Genomic DNA, 26,021 nt, shown 5'->3' on the forward strand with positions numbered 1-26,021 from the left:
TTTATTTATACTTTTAATATAATTTGGTATAATCGAGGTCAATGTGTCAGTATGATAGAAGATTATATAGCGAACGAGTGACCAGTTTGTTCGTTTTAGTTGTACACTTGAGTGTAGTTTTATATACACTTATATTCGAAATTTCGTAAGTTATACTCAAACTTTCTTGCAAATTCAAATATCTCAAAAAAAATCTTGTCAAATATAAGTCTTTGGACAAGATGGCAAATGGTTGAATTTGAGGTAAAAAAGTCTACATAACTTTGCGGTCCCACTAATATTTCAATTGTAATACAATATGTAGAAAATTTGTAAAATATTAAAATTTAATAGACTATAAATCAATAAGTCATTTTGCTATATAAAATCACACAAATTTCAAAATATAAACTAGTTTCTTTTAAACTATTTTCTTTTCAAAACATGAAATCAGTAAACTTTAGCAAAGATAACTAAATCTTCTAGGATCAAAGTTCTTGGAATCCTTATAATCTAAAAAAGAGATCAATATGTCAGTATGAATGATCTGTTTATTCGTTCAATTATACACTCAACACGTTTTATTTTATAAACACTTATGTACAAATTTCTGTAAGCTATATTTCATTATATATTTATAATTTATATATGATAGCTATTTGCATATACTTTTTCATGTATATATAATAAAAAGCAATAGAGAAAAGTTAATAATAATAATAATCAAATGTATTGACCAAAAAGAAACGGATACAAAAGAAAAAAAACAAATGTACAATGAGTACCTTTGACCAAAGGGAACCGAATCAGTTTCTCTAAATAAAAAATAAAAGATCAACTGTTCTTCCTTCGGTCCCGAAAAAAAAATATAAAAAGTACACAATTTCCCTGGGCATGCACAATTAGCCCATAAATAAAAAGTAAGTGAAACTATAGTAAATAAACAAGGTAAAATTATATATGTATATAGAAAAATAGATAAACACAAAAATATAAAATATATGAAAGAATAGCAGCTGCATAAAATCATCGATAATTGAGCATATAAACTAACAAACAACCAGGCAAACAAACTAACAAAGAGCACGCATCGAATACAAAAAAAACTTCATACAGGTCTGACAAGCCAATGACCGAAACCAAACGACATGCACACTACTGCTGGCTCCGAAGCAAACCTCACGATACCTGCTGTCGGTATTACGCACCGTGATGCCAAGGCAGCGTATGGTGTTAATGCCACGGGCGACACAGTACGCAAAGCTCCGCTTAAAGACCTCCATGTTATGCATAGGAGTTGTTAAAAGGCCACCACTCCGTACATTCAGACCATGCACATCGCCGCGGAACCTAATTTTCCGCAGAAGGTACGGAGGACCTCCCAGCGAGAGTTTCTCGAGGTAAAACTGGGCCGCATGCAGTCGTCTTCTACTCCTCATATTCAAAATTCCCTCACTAATCAACTTGGATGAGACGTGCGCCCATCCATTCAAGCCATACACAAAACGCACACAGGAGTTCTGAATTCGGTAAGCGTCAGCCTGCCTAAGCGTGGCCCGTACACCACATCCCCATAATCAAATACAGATAAGACAAGAGACTCACACAGATCATATCTCATCTCCATGCTCAGGACATCACGATGCATATATAGTAGCCGCAGACCCGCGAACGCTTCTTGATCAACAGGGAAGTATACTTTTTGAATCTTAAGTCGGGCTCCAGTACGAAACCCAGATTCCTTAACTCACTCGAGAACCCGACCGTCCCACCGTTCATCACAATTTTCATTCCCTCCATTACAACGCGGCTGAACCTGACAGGTTCAAACATCATTGCAGCAGTTTTAGCGTGATTCAGTTTCAAACAGTGGGACTCTCCATTGATCTTAGATTCAGCGTCCCTCATGCATTTGGGATCAAAAGAAAAATAAATCTAAGTATCATCCGCGTAGAAATGCATTTTGCAGTGAAGGACCTTAGGCATCTCTGAGACATATATATATATATAGCAAAGATGGCGATACAGCTGGGACGCCAAGATCTTCTCGAACACCTTTGACAAGGTTCGATAGGTCTCAAGTAACCAAGACAAGACGGTGGACTCTTCTTCGGGACGGGAACAACCAGAGCCTGCTTCCAGGCATCAGGAAAAACAGATACTTCAATGCAAGAGTTGACGATATGGATAAAGTAGTCTATGAGTGGGGATGAAAGAAGTTTAAGTTGAAGTTTAAAAGTATTTATTAAGAGTAGATACATACATAGAGTTATTTTTTTAAGGGGTGGCGTACATGTGAGCTTGTGCTCATTTAGCCAGAAACATGATTAGTTTTAAATAGTACAAAAAAAAAAGTAAAAGTTTTAAGGTAATAGTAATATGGTAATAGTAATTTAGCCAGAAACATGATTAGTTTTAAATAGTACAAAAAAAAAAAAGTAAAAGTTTTAAGGTAATAGTAATATAGTAATAGTAATATAGTAATAGTAATATAGTAATAGAATGAAATAAATGAAATAGGATGAAACAAGATTCAAAATTTTTATACTCATATTATCCAGCCCCACCGCATTAGACTTCACAGAACTAATTGACTGCAAAACATCTCGTTCATTAACAAACACAAAATTAAATTCCGCATCGAAGCTGACCGCCCTGAGAAGAGAAGCTCTGAAAAAATAGGTTTCAAAATGCGAACTAATATCGTCAGGGCGGTCCAGGTGACCAGGAATCCCTCCAGAATTCGACCTCAATTGCCTTTACAGTTCTAAGGGGAGCAAGTATGTCCACAACCTTCATCACACTCTCAACAAAAAAACGTACCTTCACATTTACGTCCTGGAAATCAAAGATCTCGAACCAGTCCACAGCATATAAGTTTCTGTATTCCAGCCAGATTTCTACATTTGAACACCCTCTTTTCAGACCTTTTCCTAACAATCGTTAGTGTTACATAGATTAACTTATGATCAGAGACATCGCTTGCATCCACTGTGCCATGACTATAAACACATAGCCCACGGCCAACAAAAAATTGATCAAGCAGGGTCTCAGACCCAGGAGTGACACGGGTTGGTTCATTTATTATAGACACGAGCCCACGCTCAAAGGTAACCGAGATCAGGCTGTTCGTCGATGTATCTGCATCATCAAGGAAATTAACATTAAAATCACCCACACAGATTAGGGAGTCAGTGGCAATCATAAGACTGGACAAGGTCTCCTCAAAATCTATGATGAATTGTCGATAACTCGAGCGCGGTGGACGATAAACGACACCAACAACAATACGCTTCCCACTCACAATCAACTCCACCCACAAGCTTTCAGAATGAACACAGGAGCTAGCCCGGATAATTCTATGACTATAACATCTCCTCAAATAAAGGGCAACTCCACCTCCACGAGCTCGACGATCCTGCCTAATCAGATTATAATCAGACATAGCAATCCCCTCCGATGAGACACTCTAATTCAGCCAGGTCTCCGACAAAGCCATCACATCATACCCCGAAGCACCCACACTCAGCCCGAAAGCATCCAAATTTTAACATAATGAGCGCACATTCAAGTGGCAGATAATAAACAATTTACTAGGCATGATAGACAGAAAACCGTTCACAAACAATAAGACTAAACAGAAGTCAACAAAAGTACCATTAATTCCAAAAAAAAGTATACAGACAAAAATATGCAGCAGCAATAAATAATCAAATTACAATTTATAAAATATGCAGAAAGAAAAAAAAATATAAAATAAACAAATAAATGAACTGACAAATAGCAATAAAAATAGTAAATAAGTTAATGGCAGCAGCAAACAGCAGCGACAAACAAAAAATTAACTAATTATCAATATAAAAATGAAAAAATGAAAATGAAATGAAAAAAAAATGACAAAATGTACCTAAAAAAATATGAAATAATCCCTAATATATAACAATAATAGAAAACAATAACCCAATTCTGCACCCAGATAAAAATAAACAAATATGCAGCAAGCGAAATAAAATAATATAACAGACAAAATATAACTGACAGTTGCTATTTACCCTTCACTCTTGCCGCCACTTCACCATCCCATGTCCAAACATGTTCACGTCCGTATTTCTGCACCGCAAATTTAAATAACTCACACCTTGTTTTCGTTAAGTCCTCGTGTATCATTATACTGGTTCCTTTAAATTTTGTGCGATTTTTTAGGATCTCTATCTTTTGTGCGCAATTAGAGAATCCAATTACGGCCGAGTGAGTTTTGCTGTTCACGGATTTACCGACTCGCCGACAACTTGTGATTGCGCCCAGCGGCAAGCATATATTCAGTTTTTTTTACAGCGTTATTGAACGTTTTTTCCGGTGTTTCTCCTTCTATCTCCGGTAGGTTATAAACGCAGAGATTTTGTCTCCTTTTGCTCTGCTCCATGGTATCACTGATCTTCTTCAATTCCCCGCAAAGATACAAATTCTCAGTTTTGGGCAGCTCCATCATCCTCTCAACCTTCGTATGTATACCATTCATCAATGAGCTCAGTGCCTCGCTGAGTATAACCTCAATTGTGGAAGACATTGCAAATATAACATAGTCCTTCTTAAAGGCCGAGACGATTACCGACTCAAAGTCAATAACTTGTTGCTTTGTGAGTACCATGTCAGCAACTCGTAATAACACACTTGTAATTCAACAAAAACTCAAAAAGATGCTACAGCTCCAAAAGCCTATTCACGCTTGGAGACATATGCATACATATGTATGCATATTCCTGTTATGTTGTTATTAATATTTATGAAAACTTTCTCCCCTTTGCTCTCAAATAAACATGTCAGTTGAGAAGCTGAAAGAACTGTGCGAAAGTAATTTTCTAAGTTGTTTTTGTAGTACTCTTGTTATTGTTATCTATGGACAAATGATGGCACAGGCTCTGAAATATTTTGTGCTTGCATGAGCTACAATATATTTATATAAAAAAGTTTTTTCTTGTTGTAATACAATCCGTCTGGCAGTAATACATATGGTGTATAAAATACACCACTCGAGTAGAACATAGAAATTTCAGGGCGCGAGTAGTTAAAGGTTAAAATAAAAAAAAACAATGAATATTTGTGTCTTATTTCTTTAACATATTTATTGACCAAAGGACTATTAACTAAGGTGTTTCCGCGTATATACCAATTAGTGCAAGATCACGCAATTGCATAGGACAAAAGTTTGCTATGTTGGAGATGAAGACGACCATTTCCAGATTGATCTGGAATTATATCCGTTCTGAAATCCTTAAATGGCATCCGCGTAAAGCTGGTCAATAGGCAATAGATTATTAATTTTAAAAAAAATATAATTTAAGAGTTTATTATGATAATACAAATAATTACTATAATACGATGTATATCAATTAAATATGATAGAATTAATTGTTTGTTTTTACTACAATCTAACAGCATTTACGACATTCTAGCATTAAAAAAGACTTAAATGATTTTTGTTATTGTCAAGCGATAAATACCAAGGCTCTGTATATGATATTGTTAAATTGAAAAGTAAAAACACAATCAACTTTAGACTCATCAATAGCAATGAGTCATGTAGGACGGAAAGACTTCAATCATAATTGTGTCCAATAATTATATTTATTATATTATGTTGAAATCGAGGTCAATTTATCAGTACGATTAAAACGTGATATATAAAAGTTTACGTAACGAATGAGTGATCAGTTTTTTCGTTTCAGTTGTACTCTCAACATATTCTTACTTTACAAAATTTCGTAAGTTATACTTGTACTTTCTTATAAATTCAACTGTCCAAAAACTCTCAGTCTCAAAAAGTAAAAAAAAACTTGTCAAATATAAGTCTTTTGACAGCGTACTTCAGTTTGAAAAAGAAATCGTCATTTCTTCACTCAACTGCAAGTGAAAGTATTTACAAGTTACACGTACTGTGATCACAAAGCCAATAACCTATTTACACAATTTTATGAAATATACATATAATTATTAAATTAGAAGAAAGTATTACATAAATATCTAGATAGGTACTATCTATTTTAGGTGGATTATTACATTTACGGGAAGCCAAAATGTTAGTGACTAAATGCCTAAATGGGATCCACTTTCGTGGACCACCATTTTCATCTCATGCACTCCCATTTTTTTCACTGACATGTACTCCTGGGTGTCTATACTTTGAGATTGATTGCACGTTGAAATTTTATATATTTTTTTATACGAAATAGAGAAAACTAGTTAATATCAACAGATATTTCTTCTATTATTCTAACATTTATTTGTTCTTTAACTATTTCATTTATTATGTTTCTATTCTTATCCCTTGGATAATACCCTTGGAGTCTTTACTGGAAAACTGGTAATTTACATCTTCAATGTAAACTGCGAAAATTTGCATTGCATCCTCCTTTTTTCGTTCACGACAAATGTATAATTTATTTAAATATATTTTTTTGACCAATTTTTTTAGAAATATAAGTGAGTTTCTTAAAATTATTTTTTGGAGTATTGTCGTCCACCATTGCCCACTTGTGTTATTATGCAATGATCATCACTTTACAAACAACTCAATAATAAAATTGCACTGCTTCTTGTTTTATTTTTCTCTTATTGTTCGTTTTATAACATATTCATTAATAAATAATTTAATGAAATAATTATTGATTTTTAATATTGATTATTTTATATTTTTTACCCTATAATAATTTATGTTTGAATTACATAAATGCATAACAATTGACTATATTAAGTTATTGTTTCACGTGATATATACATAAATTAAGAAGATGTTTATTTTTCAGGATGTTATTTACATATCTTTTAATAATAGCAATCATTATTGCTTCGACGGGATGGATATTGTTAGGTAGAAAGAAAAATGTTACCGTCTTTCCTGGACCAAAACCATTTCCTGTTATCGGAAATATACTGGAATTCATAAAACGGTCAGGTATTGTACACTTTAATTTTTGTCAATTAAATAAGAGACTGCTTCATTTTTATGTAATTATAAATATATTATTTCTTCATTTTTCATACTAACAAATATAAAAATAATAAAGAATGTATCTTAATAAATTAATTAAAATTAAAATAAATAATAAAATATATTAATAATATGATTACAATGTAAAGTTTCATATTTTATGTATAAATATTTTCACTTTATAGAAATAATACCAAAATGCGTAAATTTTATGGTGGAATTTGGAGATATCTATAAACTACAACTTGGACCAACACTTATGATAATAGTATGCGATCCAAATTTAATCGAAAAGTTATTGACCACTCAACAGTTCAATGCGAAGTCCCAAATGTACGACTTTTTGAGAAATTGGCTCGGCATGGGACTATTAACTAGCTCAGGTGAATAAAACTAATCAATCAATTATTCTAATTAATGTAACGTTCTTCAGGCGAGAAATGGCAAAGGCATCGAAAAATAATCACACCATCATTCCACTTCCAAATACTTGAAAAGTTTGTGGTGACCTTCGATCGCAAGTCCTTAATACTGGTCGAAAAATTGAAAAAACATTCCAACCAGGCTGATTTTGATATTTCACCGTACATCTATAATTGTACACTGGACATTATTTGTGGTAATTAAAAAAATACTGATTCAATACTTGAGATTTTGTATTTTTCTTTTAGAAACTGCAATGGGCATTTCAATGAATATTCAAGAAGATTCCACATCTGCTTATGTTAAAGCAACTAATATTATGAGCAACACAATTTTGAATAGAGTACTTTCGCCTTTGAAACAATTCGATGTTCTATATAGATATACTAGCGATTATTTATTGGAGATGAAATGTTTAAACACTCTTCACACAACAACTGAAAATGTTATCCATAAGCGAAAAGCAATAATTGGTGAAAATGTTGATTCTTTAGAAGGAAATAAGGTCGCATTTTTAGATATGCTATTTAATAAAGGACTAAGTTTCAATGATATTAAAAATGAAGTGGACACTTTCATGTTTGAAGTAAGATTTTTCTATTAACCTATATGTACTATTTAATTTCATTTTTAGGGACATGACACCACAGGAGTGGCACTCTCTTTTATTGTATATTGCCTTTCAAAGAATCCTGATATTCAAGTAAAACATTATTTTTCATTAAGATGTTTAAGTTAAAACTAATGTTTTTAGGATAAAGTTTTTGAAGAACAACAGCAGATATACGAAAACGATCCGAACATAGATTTAACTTACAACATACTACAAAGTATGAATTATTTGGAGAAAGTAATTAAAGAAGCAATGAGGCTGTATCCATCAGTTCCGTTTTTCGGAAGGGCAGTTTGTAAAGATTTTGAATACAGTAAGTTTTGTGTATTTACATTTACTTTTTAATATCTTTAATTTATCTATTTTAGATGATTTTATTATAAAAAAAGGCAGCAGTGCTAATATATTCGCCTTCGGTTTACATCGAAATCCCAAATACTTCCCAGATCCTGAAAAGTTTGATCCGGATCGTTTCAGCCCCGAAAACTGCAGGAAACGCCCTCCATACGTGTACATACCTTTCAGCGCAGGATCAAGAAATTGCATAGGCCAGAAGTTTGCTATGTTGGAAATGAAGACGACCATTTCCAGATTGATCTGGAATTATAAATTTTTACCTTGCCCTGGTTTTAAACCTGATTTGGTACCTGCAATCATCTTAAAATCCTTAAACGGCGTCCGAGTTAAACTGGTCAATAGAGAATAAAATAAAAAAAAATGTATTTTTATTATTGATTCCTCTTCTTTACATAAGTATTTGTTTTTACTATAATGTAATAGAATTTAATCATTATTGCATTTGTCCAGCGTCCATTGTTAGCGTCCATTTTTATCTACAATATATTTTATAACTTTAATGAATGAATCTCATCATCACTATATACCATAGTTTTTCAGTGGAATTCAGTGGAACCTCTCGCAATGAGCATAATTAAATCCAAAATTTTACTCGTATCATGAAAAACTTATGAAACATTTTTTCCTATATAACCTAATATAAAATTCGACAATGCGTTCCATCTTAATTTGCTGATTCGCAATTCATTAATATCGACAACGGTTCTTCTATCTTGCCGTTTGCATAGAAATTTATACAATTGAAATAAATTAAAATAAAGCTATACATGCTTAATTCACTATTTAAGGAATTTATTTGTTTTATAAGATAGTAACTGTATCTGCAAATTAGTATTGTTAGTACTTTATACTAAAAATGTTTTTAGTATAGTAATATAAAAGTAAAAATTTTCTGTTTTGATTGATATTTCCTTTTTACATATAATATAAATTATTTTCACCAAAAGTCATATTTTAATTAACAATTAGTTTGATTTGTTGTTGTGTCTAACCATTAAGTTTGGGTACCATTGAGGACAATGAGCTATACGACCAATATACAGAATAGACAAATCCCACGGAAGGCAGTGACCGTTTGCAACGTTTCTTTGTATAACTAATAACCAAACTGCAGTTTGGCGTCTTCTCAAAACCGTGCCTTACTCCTCAAACTCCTACCCCGTGCGTATTTATAAGAATTAACTTTGTAAGTACAATAACTATTTAGAAGCAGTCTCAGTAAAACCTTTAAAGATGAACATAGTTTTATAAGAATCTTAATATGATGGGCATAGTCTGAGATGAATCTTAAATCTATCAAGTAACAAATAAAGTCGAGTCGAGTACGTCGTGGAGAGCGCACGTGTTTTGTGTGCGCTCCCGATACTCGCTCGATTTTTGTGGTTTGATGGCGTCTTCTGTGAGAGGTCGTCTTGTTATAGATGACATCTTGGTGGAGCGGCAATATTCCCATTGGGAAATGGGGGGAAGACACCGGTGATCTTTGTTAAAACCATAATTAAAGAAATAACGACATGGAGGATGACTTGCTATTTCATTTAAAATGCAAGTCAACAAAAACTTATCTTCCATTAAGAACCGGGCTCGAACGTCGACGCTATCAGTTGCCACTTTTTGTAAGGAGTAAACCGTCTCAAAAATCTGAAACCCAAAGTGTTATCCGTACTGTGCTGATAGGTGCATGGCCCTGCAATAGTGGGTCTTGAACGGTGGCCTCCAGATACCTGTTGACCTCCGGTTGTAAATATTACCTTGCTGTGGTAAGCCGGCTCTGCTGCAGTTGACATCTTTTCCGAGACTACTCTTGGGATTCAAATGAATAACGTACAAAAAAAACAAGTAAGGTACCCACCTCCAAAAAAACGGGAAAAATTAATGATTTGGAGAAGGTGGTTTTACAACCCCAGTTCCTTACCATTAAAAAAATTGATGGTAATAGTTTCGAAAAGGTTAATCCCTTCTTAATAGAAAAAACCATCTATGGAATAATCGGTGAAGTAAAGTGAAATTAAGAAAATAAGAGAAGGACTATGAGTAGAAGTCTCCACTAATAAACAATCAGACAGATTAGCATCTATAACTAATTTTGGAGATCTGGCGGTAGAAGTAATTCCACATAAAACACCAAACTTTAGCAAAGGGGTAATTTACTGTCCAGATTTACTCAATTGTACTAAAGAGGAAATTCTAGAGGAGTTAAAAGGAAAAAACGTTACAGAGGTGCAAAGAATAAAACAGAAGAGGGATGGTGAATTGAAGAACACTCCTTCTCTCATCATTACGTTTAAAACACCGGAGATACCCAAAAAACTAAAAGTTGCTTTTTATAACTTAGAGGTACGGGCATTCATACCAAGCCCCTTAAGGTGTTTCAGATGCCAACAGTTTGGGCACAGCGCAGTTAGATGTACTAGCGAACAAATCTGCATTTGCGGTAAACCTCCTCACGAGGGCAAGCCTTGTGAAGAGCCGTTCAAATGTGTTAACTGTTGGATGGCGACCACTCGGTCAGATATTCGAAATGCCCAAAATACATACAGGAAGCAGAAATTCAAAGAATAAAAACTATTAATAAACTATCGTACTTTGAAGCAAAAAAGATGATCTCCTCTGCTGTGAATAGCAGCAAAACATATGCACGCGTAGCTTCGTCTCCGGCCCCCACGACTGGGGGGCTTGATATTAATGTCATTGCCGCTGTCTTGGTCTCGCTGGTGGTCCAGGCATTGGAAAGAAAGCTGAACCCACCGGCTCCTGAGGAGACGGGTGGAGCGGTGCCGGAAATCGATGGTGCCTTCAGGGTGCCGGGCCCGTCTGATACGGGCAAACGCAGACGCGATGGTGACTCTTCCCCTATATCTGGGGAGAGCACCGAGAATGAAGGTGAGACTAAAGAGTCCACCGAAAAAATTTGGCTGAAAAAGCGAGGGCCCGGTTGGGAGAAGGGTAAACCCCGAAAAGTTCGGGTGCCCTCTAGCAACCAAACATAATATTCATAGTACTATGTACTATAGATTTTTATCATATTTTATTCGTTTCGTCATATCTTTTTAATATTATTAATTTATTACATTTTAACTAATTTTAACTCATTTCATTTTATATTTTTAAACTTTTATCTGTTTTTAATTTTATTAGATTAAAATATATTGTGTTTCATGGAAGCAATAATTCAATGGAATTGTAATGGATGTAGTAGTCATACGTATGAGTTAAATATGATTTTGGAAAGAGAAACTCCCTTCTGTGTGTGTCTCCAGGAGACACACTTCAGGCCGGAGCAATCATACTCGCTGGAAGGTTACACATTACTACGTAATGATGTAACAAGAAGGTTGCAAGAAGCCGTTTCCATCGTCGAAGAGGAGACTAGAGAGAGGTTTTCGATTCTCTGAGGCAAAGACGTCTTGAATGCACTTTTGCCGTCTCAGAAGGCCCCCGTAGGGACCCCGTACTGTTTCTCAGGGGATCGCCTATAAAATGCGTAGAGCACATAAAATTCCTCGGTATGACACTTGACAAGACCATGAACTTCCGATTACACATTTCCCAGCTTGTAACAAGATGTAAGCAGTCGCTCAATGTACTGAAATGCATGGCACATATACGGTGGGGTGCGAGCTCTGACGTGCTTCTGTCGCTATACCGGTCCCTGGTTCTATCCAGGATAGACTATGGATGTGTCGTTTACTCCTCTGCGCGTAGATCTGCCCTGAAATTGCTGGACACCGTGCACACTCGGGGAATAAGGTTTGCGATGGGGGCTTATCGTACTTCGCCTTCTTTGAGTCTATGTTGTCTCTCGCCTTTGGTGTATAGACGTAACCGCTTCCTCCTGCGCTACGAAGTGGCGATGCTGTCTAACCCAAAGCATTTCAACAGCATACTCTTCAATGATATTGACAAATTCGACAAGTACGTACGTAGACCAACAACAACGAGGCCCGTCGCCGTTCGAGCCCGCGAGCTGCGTGGGCGACTAAATCTGCATCTGCCCAAAGTGCACCCTGTTGGATTTTCCGAGTGTCCTCCGTGGCTCCTTTTTCCTGATGTGTGTCTGGACTTGCATCGGTTCTCCAGGGGGACCACATCTCCGGATACTTATATATCGGTTCTGGATGAGATTATTGGCGTCGCAGCTGATTCCTTGCTAATGTTCACGGACGGATCGGTCGGTGGTGAGGGTGCTGGGTCGGTCGTGGTTTTCGGGGGTGAGGCCTACTCCTGGGCGTTACCGTCCGGCATTAGTGTCTTCTCTGCGGAACTGGATGCAATCAGGAGAGCGGTGGAGTTTTGTGCTGGATCTCCCAATACGTCGTTTATTGTGTGTTCTGACTCACTGAGCGTACTTCAGGGATTGACAAATGTCCAATCAGGAGACCCGCTTGTACAATCGGTACTGGACACAGTGTATCGCCTTAAGTGTCGGGGTAGTATTGTTCGATTCATGTGGATACCCTCGCACATGAGCATTGGCGACAGTGACTTGGCGGATTCCGCAGCCCGAGAGGCAGTGCGAGGTGTCGTCGGTCCTGACTTCCTGTATAGACCCGACGATGTTAGGAATCATGTGACTCTTAGTGTTCTAATGGAGTGGCAGTCTGAGTGGCAGATGCTGAACACTAACAAGTTGCTTCGGATCAAAAAGACTGTTGATTCATGGAAGTGCCCGATAGCCCTTGGGAGGAGAGAGCAGGTGGCCGTGACCAGACTTAGGTTGGGTCACACAAACCTGACTCATTCACATATCCTCACTGGCACAGATGCCCCTATATGTGAGACCTGTGGAGTTCCTCTGACGGTACAGCACATCGTCGAGGACTGTATAAAGCACGCTGAACAGCGCGCGGTGGCGGGTCTGCTGGGCGACCTTGTTGTCGATCTCGACAACAAGAGGGGGTCCATCGAATCTATCGTTTTATTTTTGAACGAGTCGGGACTTTTACGACAACTGTAAAGAATGTATCCACTCGGTTTATTTTAATATGTTTCTTTTATCCATTTTACTTACTAGTTGCGTTATTTTAATATGTTACCTATTTTACTTGTATATATATTTTATTTATTTTAACTTACTTGTTACTGTATTGTGTATAAGTTCTTTTTGATTGTGATAGAGGCTAATGACCTAAGCTGTTGATGTCTCATAAACATAAAAAAAACAAATAAAGTTATGTAAAACCAAACTAATTTATTAACAGAAGAAGATATCCCACAGTGTCCAGGAAACTATCCCAGGGACACGACATTGTAATATTCAAATGGGACCATAATAAATTCAAAATTATTCAGAAAAATATAAAACGAGTAATTATAAATAATAACTCGTAAATATATATTTTTTATTCAGTAAAATTTTAAAAACATGTTTTTAAATAAATAATCAATATTTAAGATAATATAAATATCAGTTTTTTTTATTAATATATAATTATAAATTGATTTTTATATTTACGACCTTTTTCTAAGTTTAATGTAAATTCCATTTGACGACTTTAGGATTACCTCATATGAAATTAACGGTTTCTTATGTGAAACTGGAAGAATTTCGAAATTTCTCACAATTTTACAAATTGCTGACTTCATTGATAGCATAGCAAACCTTTGACCTGCAATGATATTGTTATTTTGTTTTTATAAACTTCATTCAAAATGTACATGCCTATGCAATTTCTCTGACCAGCGCTAAATGGAACAAAACTGAAAGCACTTCTTCTATTTTCTTCTTTCAATTCAAATCTTTCAGGAATAAAGCTCTCGGGATTCTTGTAATGTTCTGATTCACGATGCAAACCATAAACAAAAACTCCCACACGTGCTCCTTTTGGAATCAGTTTATCATCTGCAAATAAAATAATTAATGGTTTATTATAATATGAAAATAATGGTTATTACTATAGTACACATCTTCGTAAACATCTCGAGCAAACATCATAACTGGTGGATACAAACGCAAAGACTCTTTAATAACATTTTTAAGATACTTCATTTCTTGAAATTGATTGTAGGTAGGTTCAATATCTGATCCTAATATCGACGCGATTTCTTCATATAGTTTATTCTAAAACATGATAAATATGTAAAAAACAAATATTAAAATATGCAACAAAAATTTATCACCTGAACATCTAAATTGTTAGACAATAAATAGAGAGTGAAGCTAATTGCAGAAGCGGTTGTGTCGTGGCCCTACAATTACAATTTTATGTCACTGTACCATAATTAAATACAATTGGTTTACTTACAGCAAACATGACGGTATTAACTTCATCTCTTATTTCATCATTGCTTAAACCAAACTCCAGGAGAAGATCTAGAAAGAAATTTCGCTTCTTGATGCCAATATCATCAACATCAGGATTCGTCTCAGCTTTATTTTTAAATTCTTCCCTCCTTTCACTTATAATATTGTTCGTGATCTTGTGTAAATATTTCACAACGCTTTTCTCCCTCCAATAATCCAAAGTAAATTTATATAACAAGTTTGATTGCTTGATTGCGGAATAAATTCGATTTTCAATAATCTGAAGAATCTGTCGTGTCGCCACAACAAACTTTGAATTATTGTCTTCCTGAGCGTTAAAAGAAATTCCCATTGAAGTTTCTAAATTTAAAATTTCGTACTGTAAATCAAATAATATGTTTTTTTTATTTACACTCACCACAAATTATATCAAGAGTGCTTAGAGTCACAAATGGATAAATATCGATTTCAGTATCAACGTGATTACTAAGTTTCTTTATTAAAATGCTTGAGTTGGAATTTAATTGTTCAACCATTTTCTCGAGAATCTTGAAATGGAACGCTGGCGTTATTAATTTTCTATGTTTAGCCCAAATATTTCCTAAAATCAAATATATCATTGAATTTGTATATCTCTGCAGATAATTGAATTACCTGGTGCTGAGATTAATCCATTTCCGAGCCAGTTTCTCATGAATTCATAATCCCAAGATTTTTCAATAAGCTTTGGCGACGTTAATATGAATTCTATAAAATTTGCATCAGTGGTCATAACGTAAGTGGCAAAAGGTCCCAATATTAATTTGAATGATTTCCCACATTCTTTCCGATATTTAAGCAGATTTGGAATAATATCTTAAACTCGTTATTAGTATAATAAATAAAATTATTTTTATTCCTCACCTGTTGGTGTTAAATTCTCTAGAATATTTCCTAGAAACGGTAGAGTATTTTTAGCTTCTGGATATGCAGACATCCTTGCAAAAAATGTGCGTCTGTCTGAAATCCATTTCAGGATCAAGCCACATATTATTAACAGCAATACATACAATATATACATAGTGATCACAAATGACTTATAATCTGTAAACAGCTTTATATATGTACTTGAGATTCACACAAATTCAGACCTTGAAACTCGTTTTTATTTTGTTCTTCATTTAATAAAAAATTAAATGTGCGTAGATATTGCCTGCACTCTTTCTATCATCAGATAAAAATTAATATTATTTATGTATTGTTTTCATTAATTCAAAACAGTTATGAACTTATCATACAAAACTGCAAGGTCTTCATATAAAATAGGTCAATTAATGAATGCGCTTAACGCATGCAAATTAAAAATAAATTGCATTGTCTTGCATACACATTTTATGTTGATATCATTAAAAAAAACATTTATAATTGTTTTGTTCTTAATAATATATATTAATGAGCTTCAAATAGAGTATTCTCAAGTATTTTTTTTATTTTTGTATGCAAATAGTTTTAATGAAGGTAGAAAGACTGCTGTCAATAATCTTTTGTTTGTAGTTATATAATAAATGTCGATTAATAATTTTAATCATATGATCTTAGTAAATTACATGTAATCATCATTGACCTTGTATGCATCGATTGCTGAGTTTGAGCCTAATTTTTATAATTATTTTCTATCATTTCTCTATTAAGTGCTAATCCAAATCCATATTAATTATTTCATAACGCTCAATTAAGTGATAAAATATGACACAAGTCATGGATGGTTTTGAATATACTTCCCCCAACTCATTAAACTTAAATGTTGGTAAGTAACAGACGACTTATAATATACAATTTCCTGACTTGCAAATTTCAAGTTCAAGTTTAAATATCTTGTATTTATATATAAGAAATACAACTATATAGGGTATGGTATTGTATGAAGATTGCTATGGGTTTTTGCCTCTTTCAGCCTTCAACCCTGCCTTGCAAGACAAAGCATGAGAATCGAGGATCGCCAGAAGTCAGAATTCATTGTGCTTTATGTAAAGTCGAACTCAAAAAACGAGCGATTTTAGCTCGACATCAGAGGCTGCCAAACGTTTTGACCGTCAGCCCTTCAAAACTTGAAGAAACTCTTGAAGGATTGACTTATTATCGTCACCTCTATTGTAATATTGCGTAATTACAATAGAACAAGCAAAATTCTTATTTGAATATTACTAGTAAAATAATCTCTTATATTTGTCTCGACCCCTAACACTGTTATATCAACCACTTTAGGGATCGATATTGATTATATACATATTAATAAGTGAAATTATAGAAGAAATAAACCCAATTATTCACATCACATATCATATGGATATATATTTATGTATAACTATTAATAAAAATATCCTACTTATAAATGTATAAAGTACCTAAAATTAAGTAATTATTTACCCAGTGCAATTAATTCTAATATCAGCATTTTTCCGCTCGGTGACTCTGACCCTGACCTGATCTATCTGCATTAAGGTTATCATAATCCTGAAAAATTGCAATTGTGTAACATTTACTCCTGCTTCAAAGATCGAACAGTTTTAATATATATTTATTTCAAAAATAATGTAAATGTCGTCATTGTTTACTGTCACCAAGTTTTTAAAAAGTTGTAAACTCCGGAATCAATATATTCAATAATATTAACACTTATACTAACATTAATTATATTATTAAACACAATAATACTTCAAGATATATAAGGTAATTTAAAAATTATAAAATCCATTTTCCTTATGATTTTATAATTTTTAAATTCCAGCGTACTTCTTGTTAGATTCTAGTAAAAACAATAATAATCTATTAATAATCTATTTTCTATTGAACTAACTACATCAGGTTTAAAACCTAAGCAAGATAAAATTCTATAATTCCAGGTTAATCTGGAAATCATCGTCTTCATCTCCATCATATCAAACTTCTGTCCGATGCAGTTGCGTGATCCTGCACTGGAGACCGCATCCTGCAGTTTTCTGGACTAAAACGTTCGGGATCAAACTTTTCAGGACCCGGGAATAATTTACGATTGTAATATGTTGAATGTCAAAGTTATGTTTGGATCGTTTTTGTATATCTGCTGTTCTTGAACAAAAACTTTATGCTGGAACCATTAGTTTTAGTTTACACATATCATAGTATCAAGAAATATATTACTTGAATATCAGGATTCATTGAAAGGCAATATACAATGAAATATAGTGCCACTCCTGTGGTGTCATGTTCATAGAAAATAATTTAAGTGTATAGGTTTATAGAAAATTTAGTTCGAGGATTAGGTTGTTCGTGCCGCTTTTTCACGTAAATTAAACATAAAAACTTGTATATATTGATACATCAATTTTTAACAATTGAGTCACATTTTTTAATATTTCTGTTATTATTACTAGCAGACCTTTAAAACTGAAATTACTAGCTGTAAACTTTGCAAATTACTTTCGCATAATTCTTTCACCATAGCTTTAGTTGCATTTTTTGCTTTCCAGTAATAAAAAAGTAATAAAGTTAAAAATGAACTTTGATCTGCAAGAAAATATTACACTGTCACAAATCATTTGATCCAAACCAAATTTATTTCTAAAGACTGTTGGCAATTGTTTATTTTTACAATATTTAGGCCTACAAAATTGGGGGATTTAAAAAGTATGAGCAAATTGAATTCTAATTTGTGGTTATTGTGTTTGGGAATTGCCAATGAAACTTTACAAAAATCGGCACAAACTTTCCGGATAACTCAATAAATTGTGTTGAGGGTAGTTTAAGTCCACTTATTTTTACACAGCTTAGTACCTGTTAATTAGTAATTATTTCATCAATAAATATTCAAATTATGTATTCAAATCTTATCCGATTGATGAATTCCAGTATATCACCGATAACAGGAATTGGTTTTGATCCAGGAAAGATGGTAACAGTTTTTACTCTATCTATGAGTATCCATCCCACCGAAGCAATACTTATTGCTAATATTAAAAGACACGCGAATAACTTTATGTGATACAAACATATTATTAATGTATGTACATTGCATGTGAAACAATAACGAAATTACTGTTAATTATGCATTTATGTAATTAAAACTTAAATTATTGCATGGAATTAAAGATAATTAACACGCAATTTTTGTTAAATATTGGTGTCAATGGGTCAAGGTGACAGGTAATATAAATCATAGTAAAACATAATAAACAATTGTTTGATTAAATTATTTACGAATGAATAGGCTATAGAACCAACAAATTAATAACTCGTGTCCGGAAAATAGTTCGAAAAAATATTTGTTCAAAAGAAATTTATTCAAAGAAAATTTGTTCGAATGAAATTTTATAAGATTGTAACAAAAACGATTTGTATAATTCCCTATTAATCTTATGTATAATTTTACAATATTCCACAATCTGAACAGCAAATCTCGTTTTACTGCCATATTAATTAATGTTGTAATTTTATGCAGTAAAATGAATTAATGTTTTGAAAAATAAATAATTGAAAATAACTTCGTCATGAAATATATTGTATACAATTAATTAATTTATAACCATTTCTTTAAATAATACAGCAATACCTCGCAACAATATCTATTTGAAACCGCACTAATCGAGGATTTTATACCTATCATTTATGTATACATAGTAATTTCGTGTACTAATTTGTCAGATCTTAGTTTTTAGTTAGCAATTAAAATTTAGTTTTTTTTTGTAAATTTTCAAACCATAATATAGTGAATCCGCACTAATCGAAGCAGCACTATTGCAGTACATATTTATTTATGAAACCAAGACATATAAAATCTATTTTAATATGTAATGATTTTAAAACTTAAAAAATACTTCTATATCTGAAGATAAGTTCTTCAATAGAAATTTCAACAATAATAAGATAAGACTCCCGTACATATCTACGACTCTTTACAAAGTCTGAGACATTCCTAATCACAATGTATATGCATTATATTTTGATAACAATTATAGGTGCGGTAATTCTAAAATGGATTACAGATAGAACGTTTTTTGTAAAACTGTTTGCATATCTAGAATCTAAAAGTATCATACCTTTCCTGGGAAATATTCTAGATTATTTATCACCATCAATGAGAAATATAAATCATTTAATTTTGTTTACTATTTTTAAATTTTAGTCGTTGTGTCAAGTTTGATGCAGTAACTAAAAGAGTCCGGGAAATCTTTCAAAATAATTTTAGGGCCTTTCTCTATATTTGTTTTGACCACTGATGCTAATTTTGCAAAATTTATACTAACTTTACCTAAGATGATTGAAAATTCTAGGGATTACGATTCATGCGGAATTGGCTGGGCAATGGATTAATCACCGCACCATCAGGCAATATTTGGCATAAGCATAGAAAATTGATAACACCAGCTTTTCATTTTAAAATCTTCGAGAAAATGGTTCAAAATTTTAATTCAAATTGAAGTTGAAATAGAAATATATTTGTTGCACTTTGTACTTTAGATATTATTTGTAGTAAGTGGCTATTTTATTTTGATTTATTTTCGGAAATATATACCTAAAAACTTCGATGGGAGTTTCTTTCAAAGCTCAGGAAGAAAATAATTCAATTTTTAATAGTGCAAATTCTTGAAATTATTGAAATATATTCAGCATGCAAACAATCTCATTTATTATATAAATTTACATTGGATTATTGGAGAGAAAAAGTCGTTTTGAAATATATACATAAGATTACAAAGGTCATTAAAAATAAAAGGAGATTAACATTTGAATCCCAAGTTTTGACCAACCATGAAGAAGAAAGTATTAGTTCCAAGAAACGTCATTTTTTTCTAGATCTTCTATTGGAATTTGGTTTAAGCGATGATGAAATATCTGTAAGAACACTAATTTTAGTTAATTATGTCATATTGTGTATCGCACAACCCTAGAAAGGAATTACCTTCACTCTGTATTTATAATCTAATCATTTAGATGTTATGTATATTTAATATTTGTTACTAAATTTTGCTTTTCCTATTTTTGAATAAACTGCATAAAAAAATACGTGAGCATTAGGGTCAGACATTGAACCTACCTACCAGCAATTTCAAAGTATAAAGTATCTTGAAATGATTATTAAAGAAGCTATGCGTTTGTATTCACCAGTTATTATGATTTCAAGGAACGTTTACGAAGATGTCATATATGGTAATTATTACAGTTATAGATATTTAAAACATATATTAATGAAATAGCAGATGGTATTGTGATTCCAAAAGGCACACAAGCGGGATTTTTTTTATTTATGGTATACATCGTGAACCCGAATATTTTAAGGATCCAGATCCATTTCTGAAATATTCGCATACGAGCAGCAAAACAACATTAGTACATTCAGTTATGTTCCATTCGGCCAAAGAAATTGCATAGGTTTATTCATTGTATTATGCTCGAAATTAAAATTATTTAATTATTTTTATTTGCAGGTCAAAAGTTTGCTATGCTTTCAATGAAATCAACAATTTGCAAAATTGTAAAGAACTTCGAGTTGCTACCAGTTCCTCATAAAAAACCGATAATTACATTTGAGATAATTCTAAAGTCCATAAATGGAGTTTATGTAAAATTCAGGAAAAGTTTTTTTTTTTAATAAATTTTTTATTCACAATACTGGCAACGAATAAATAGTTTTGGTACTATCACGAAATATACAAATTATCTAATATAATATAAATAAATATTAATTTTAACAATAAAATGAAATAACTAAAAACATTTTTCTAATTTTAAAATCTACAAGGAAGATCAAGGATGTTATACATTTTTAGTCTATGGGGGGTTTCACTATTATCTAATAAATTCATAGCTAGTGCATTGGGGTGCCTTTCTAACCGATTTTGATATCACTCACTAAACATAGATTTCACTTTAACGGTATTACTTTGGAGGTCATTGTGTATATAATAGACATTTTTATCAGCTATTTTTATATATAAAGTTTAGAAAAATATCTTAACCAATGATTTTAAGTTAATTAATAGTGTCAGTTAATTAATAGAATCAGGTTTCTGAATTCAATATAAATGTACAAAATATAGATTTTTATAATTGAAAAATTTTATCAGCTATTTTTATTAACTATCTATAACTGAAAGGAAAATTGCATTTTCATCTGAAAAAAATGCCTTATTTTTTTATTTCTTTCGTTACCCGTTACTTATCTCGTATAATGTAATATAGCGAGGAAATTTCCTTTCCATCGTCATACCTAGTGGAAAGGGAATTCAGCGCTGTTACTAATCTAATCTCCTAACGAAAAAAAGAAACAGACTGGACATCATTAGCTAGGACATCATTAGATTTAAGATTAAACCTAAATTGACGCCAAATGTTGATAATTTATTATTAAAGCATCAGGTTCATTTTTCTCACTAAAAACATTTACTTATTTTATGTTTAAGTTTATTTTATATTACGTATATTTTATATAACAGACACAAAATTTTATTTTGAGTAGTTTTAATTTAAATTCAATTAATAAATGTATAAAACTTAACATGTGTTTTTACTTTAAGTGTTTAACACTAAACTTCACTACAGTTAGAAATTTACAAAAAATTATAAACAGGTAAGTAGGGGTAGATAAGTACCCAAAACCGAAAAACATGGGTCTACGACACAAAAAAGTTTGGGAACCTCTGATTTAAGGGTTTTTGAACTTCGCTGATTGTTCAGTACTTTGTCGATTTGGTGGTTCTTAAAAACGAATGTCTTCTATCAAAGAATGAAAATATACTTTGTGACCCGCCACCCGACTCTGGCCAAATCCCAAATCTCTGCACTGCAATCTCAGATTTCCTGGTGAGTTCGCGTTCTGTAAACTCAAATTATTAATTGAATGTTATGCAACCGGACAGTATTCAGTTACCATAAAGTTACCTATATGAATACTTGAGAAAATTTATTACAGTAGATTTGTTGACAAAAGGATAATTGAACAATAGTTTAAGTTTAAACGAGTTAGGAAAAATAACATACACATGTTGGTTTCGATAAGAACCATTTGTAGTCAGAAATAGGTCTATGTTTAAAATGAAAACATAAATAAAACTTATCAATAACAAGTGAAATACTATGAACATTAATAAAGGCAGTTTTACACAACAATAATCAATCAAGACGGTACCAAATTTGAACTACTTGTAAAACATTTAATATATTTCCAATCTTATGAATTATATTTATTAGTTAGATTATTATTGATATGAAATATCGTATATGAAACAATAAAGAGTATGTTTGAAAAAAAAGTGAACTACCTAGTAGGATTTTTTTTTTCCGCCTGCTACCTCCCTCTAGGAGGAGCCTCTTCCGAGTAGGAAATTAGATTCATTTTAGTTTATTTAGATAACGCAGCGCCATCTACAACTACGTGATTATTAATTATCGGGAAATCCCCTCAGAACTGCTAAGAACACAAAGTTCACTATAGTGTGTTCTAGTAGTAAAACGTTTATTCATTTTTTTTTAGATGCATATCACATTGTGTATAATTTGGATCATCTTTCCTGGACAATATTGTTGATTGTATTTTTGTTGTTTATTGTATATCTAGATCAAAGTCTATTAGTACAAACTAGTGTATTACGCCATAATGAATAAAAGTAAGTAGAAATTAGCTGCCAATTTGTAATAATAATAGAAGAACTCTGGGGGACCTGAAAATAACCTATAAATTGTTATTTGTTTTAGATAAATCAACACAGAAGATTGTGCTGAAAAGACGTAAGTATATAACAACCAGTGAATTCCAGTCAATTATGACAACTAAAATTAATTACAGAAAGACTTTCTTAAATATAGATTGATTTTTTTTATAGCGTTAATGCGTTTGTGTTATTTTTAGAGAGGCAAAATGTTATCCAGCAAAACCTGGAACATTTGGAGCAGCACACATTAAAGAAGAAATTTGCACAGCAGAAATACTATGAATCAAAGGCAGGCATAAGCCCTTTGAAAAAGAAGTATGCCCAGCAGCCTGTGCACGATAGGTTAGGTTCAAATAGCCCAACCAGTCAAGTGCCAGTTTCAAATAATGTACGGAAAACACAAAAACTGAAGCAAAGAGTAGCTGCACCCAATAATGGCATTATCACCAGGAGGTACAGACAATTCACAAATAGTAACTTGATTAAATTAAAAGCACAAAATAGACTGAATGTTATCAAACAAAATGGAAATATAGAATTGAATGGAAACCCGAGAGGAAAGGTTATATTGAAAAGAAATAGAGTGCTTAACAAATCAAATGTCAAGCCATTAAATCTAACTATACAGCTAAAAAATACTGAAGAAAATGGAACTAAATATAGGAGGCATAGTATGAAAGCATCTTTGAACCCAAAATTGCAAAAGGAGATTCAGATCGTCCAATCTCAATGTACAGAAAACTGTGTAGTTCCTAACATGACTATTGCCTTACGGGATGTTGGATACACAAAGATGTCTTTACATGAAAGATTCTCAGATTATTAAAGTTTATGTTACATTCAGAATTTATAATATTAGTTTTATGTTCGTTTTCTATTTTCTAATGGAAATATTTAAGTAAATATTTTTATTTTGTACATAGTTTATTTAATATTTCTATTCTTAACATTAAAATTACTTTTATTTGTTGTGTATTATTCATAAATAATATTGTTCAGTTTATTTAAAGAGATAATTTCTTTTAACAAAGCAATAAAATATTATTTTTGTATTAATTTATTTTATTTCTAATTATAATTTATTTGATTATTAAGTATGAATATGAAAATCATAAGTTTATATACAAGTATTTAATGAATATGAGCAACTTCTAGAATGAAACACCGATTATCCGGGTCTGGTTAACTGTGGTCGCGGCCGCTTAGTGTTTACTTATTTTATAAGCTAAACAAAATTGTCTGGAAATCTGCCGTTTGGTAAATCAAGATAAATATTTTTTATACCTACTCTTACGGTTATACATATTACCTTTTAACCCTCTATTGTATACTATTCCCAAATGGGAACATAATGAGATCTAGCCATCAACATTTTTGTAGTTCATTTACATGCAGTTCCTCTTAAATGTGTGTTCCCACATTTAAGAGATTTTCAAATTTTTACATTAAAAATGTGTGTTTTATAAAAAAAATACATAGATATTAAGTTTTTAAAGTGAATATAACCGGTGTTTGTATTAACCGTGTCTTCTCAATTATCCGTTCTTTAGTTTTTTCGGAAAATCCACAGAACCACAGAAAATTGACGTTTTATTTATAATTTGTTTAATAAGAAAAAAAAATGACGGAAAGACCTCGGTCGATAGCTCTTTGGCCAGCCTATTAATATTTTTTTTTAAATTTATGTTATAATTTATTTATTTTGAGACTTGTATTATTATTTAGTTTATTATTATTATCATTTATTTATTTATAGAATGTACTTTTTTGTATTGATATCTGGCCAATAAATTATTATTATTAATTAAGAAAAGAAAGTATATTTGGTCACTGATAACAGAGCGGTTATTTACCATTGCTATACAAGTATGAACCTTTCTCATAATCAAAAAATTAGAATAGTGGAAACGCAGTTTTCCGAACATAAAAGTAAAACATAAAAAAATACGAACATAATTTGATTTCTATAACAAGCAACTTAGCAATATGACGTGAAATCAGTTTTCCAAAAGCATTTAGCATCAAATTATGTTATTGCGATTGGCATAATGCGTCGAAAGGACGCAGCTAAATGGAAGAGGCTCCTCCTAGAGGGAGGTAGCAGGCGGAAGAAAAAAAAATATGTTTGACAACTGATATACACATTTAATTTTATATATTGTCAAGATATATTCTCCTATTGTTATCAAATTAGTTAATAACATTTTAAGATGTGATTGTTCTGTACTTAATTTTACTAAAACGTCTTCATACAATATTTTTCCCGTACTTTCAGAAATTAATAATAGGCAACAAATTTCATTATTTGATGTAATTTGCTCAACGAATGGTTTTAATAAATCAAGTAAACGATATCTTCTTGATATTGTTTACTTGATTTACTAAACTTTATTTAGATGTATTTAGTTGTACAATAAATCTTGTTTATTATTATTAAAACATGTTTAATACATTATACAACTATAGTTGTACCATTCAATCATCTTATTTTTATTATTTTAAAGATGTTATGAGCGGAAGGAATTGTCTAAAGTAATATATTATATATAAAAATAATTTCAAACAAAAATCAATAGATTGAGTATAATTGGTTGCATATGTATCAAATATAATAAACATTATTATTTGAAAGAACAAAAACCAGATTTTAATTCATGTTTGTTACGGATTCAATGAAAATAAATTAATTAATAATTAATTATTGTTCTTAATGTTTCAAACTTAACATTTCCTTATTGTTTTTATACTTTA

The 26,021-nt window shown here is 32.1% G+C and overlaps 3 protein-coding genes across 5 annotated transcripts; 2 read left to right on the forward strand and 1 right to left on the reverse strand.

Moving 5' to 3' along the window:
* The first annotated feature begins 65 nt into the window (after nt 1-65).
* LOC108560229 (cytochrome P450 4C1-like) lies at nt 66-8,725 on the forward strand. 3 transcript variants are annotated; one of them, XM_017917686.1, is made up of 8 exons: nt 66-145; nt 6,783-6,931; nt 7,153-7,350; nt 7,401-7,586; nt 7,639-7,976; nt 8,025-8,093; nt 8,145-8,316; nt 8,372-8,725. In XM_017917686.1, exons 2-8 carry the CDS (start codon nt 6,784-6,786, stop codon nt 8,707-8,709), a joined length of 1,449 nt encoding a protein of 482 aa, XP_017773175.1. In that variant the 5' UTR covers nt 66-145; nt 6,783; the 3' UTR covers nt 8,710-8,725. The 3 variants fall into 3 exon arrangements, with proteins under 3 accessions (XP_017773175.1, XP_017773176.1, XP_017773174.1); XM_017917687.1 differs by lacking the exon at nt 66-145 and adding an exon at nt 4,292-4,356; XM_017917685.1 differs by lacking the exon at nt 66-145 and adding an exon at nt 5,693-5,741.
* A 5,051-nt stretch (nt 8,726-13,776) lies between these two features.
* Nucleotides 13,777-15,670, reverse strand: LOC108560228 (cytochrome P450 4d2-like). The gene is made up of 8 exons (XM_017917684.1): nt 15,508-15,670; nt 15,259-15,459; nt 15,023-15,205; nt 14,606-14,964; nt 14,481-14,549; nt 14,256-14,421; nt 14,023-14,202; nt 13,777-13,969 (listed from the first exon to the last, which is right to left on the reverse strand). Exons 1-8 carry the CDS (start codon nt 15,662-15,664, stop codon nt 13,812-13,814), a joined length of 1,473 nt encoding a protein of 490 aa, XP_017773173.1. The 5' UTR covers nt 15,665-15,670; the 3' UTR covers nt 13,777-13,811.
* Nucleotides 15,671-22,967: 7,297 nt separating this feature from the next.
* Nucleotides 22,968-24,134, forward strand: LOC108560230. The gene is made up of 3 exons (XM_017917688.1): nt 22,968-23,225; nt 23,314-23,346; nt 23,468-24,134. Exons 1-3 carry the CDS (start codon nt 23,216-23,218, stop codon nt 24,094-24,096), a joined length of 672 nt encoding a protein of 223 aa, XP_017773177.1. The 5' UTR covers nt 22,968-23,215; the 3' UTR covers nt 24,097-24,134.
* The last annotated feature ends 1,887 nt before the right edge of the window (nt 24,135-26,021 follow it).

The sequence above is a fragment of the Nicrophorus vespilloides genome, unplaced genomic scaffold, assembly GCF_001412225.1.
Source record: "Nicrophorus vespilloides isolate i.1.1-1 unplaced genomic scaffold, Nicve_v1.0, whole genome shotgun sequence".
Lineage (NCBI taxonomy): Eukaryota > Metazoa > Arthropoda > Insecta > Coleoptera > Silphidae > Nicrophorus > Nicrophorus vespilloides.

Bases quoted from the DNA above. Each gene is read 5' to 3' on its own strand.
- LOC108560229 (XM_017917686.1), top strand. From the start codon at position 6,784: ATGTTATTTACATATCTTTTAATAATAGCAATCATTATTGCTTCGACG. The intron at 7,977-8,024 runs GTAAGATTTTTC...TTTCATTTTTAG, and splicing joins TGGACACTTTCATGTTTGAA to GGACATGACACCACAGGAGT. The intron at 8,094-8,144 runs GTAAAACATTAT...TAATGTTTTTAG, and splicing joins CAAAGAATCCTGATATTCAA to GATAAAGTTTTTGAAGAACA.
- LOC108560228 (XM_017917684.1), bottom strand. From the start codon at position 15,664: ATGTATATATTGTATGTATTGCTGTTAATAATATGTGGCTTGATCCTG. The intron at 14,965-15,022 runs GTGAGTGTAAAT...TTTTAAATTTAG, and splicing joins CACTCTTGATATAATTTGTG to AAACTTCAATGGGAATTTCT. The intron at 13,970-14,022 runs GCATGTACATTT...ATATCATTGCAG, and splicing joins TGGTCAGAGAAATTGCATAG to GTCAAAGGTTTGCTATGCTA.
- LOC108560230 (XM_017917688.1), top strand. The intron at 23,347-23,467 runs GTAAGTATATAA...TGTTATTTTTAG, and splicing joins GAAGATTGTGCTGAAAAGAC to AGAGGCAAAATGTTATCCAG.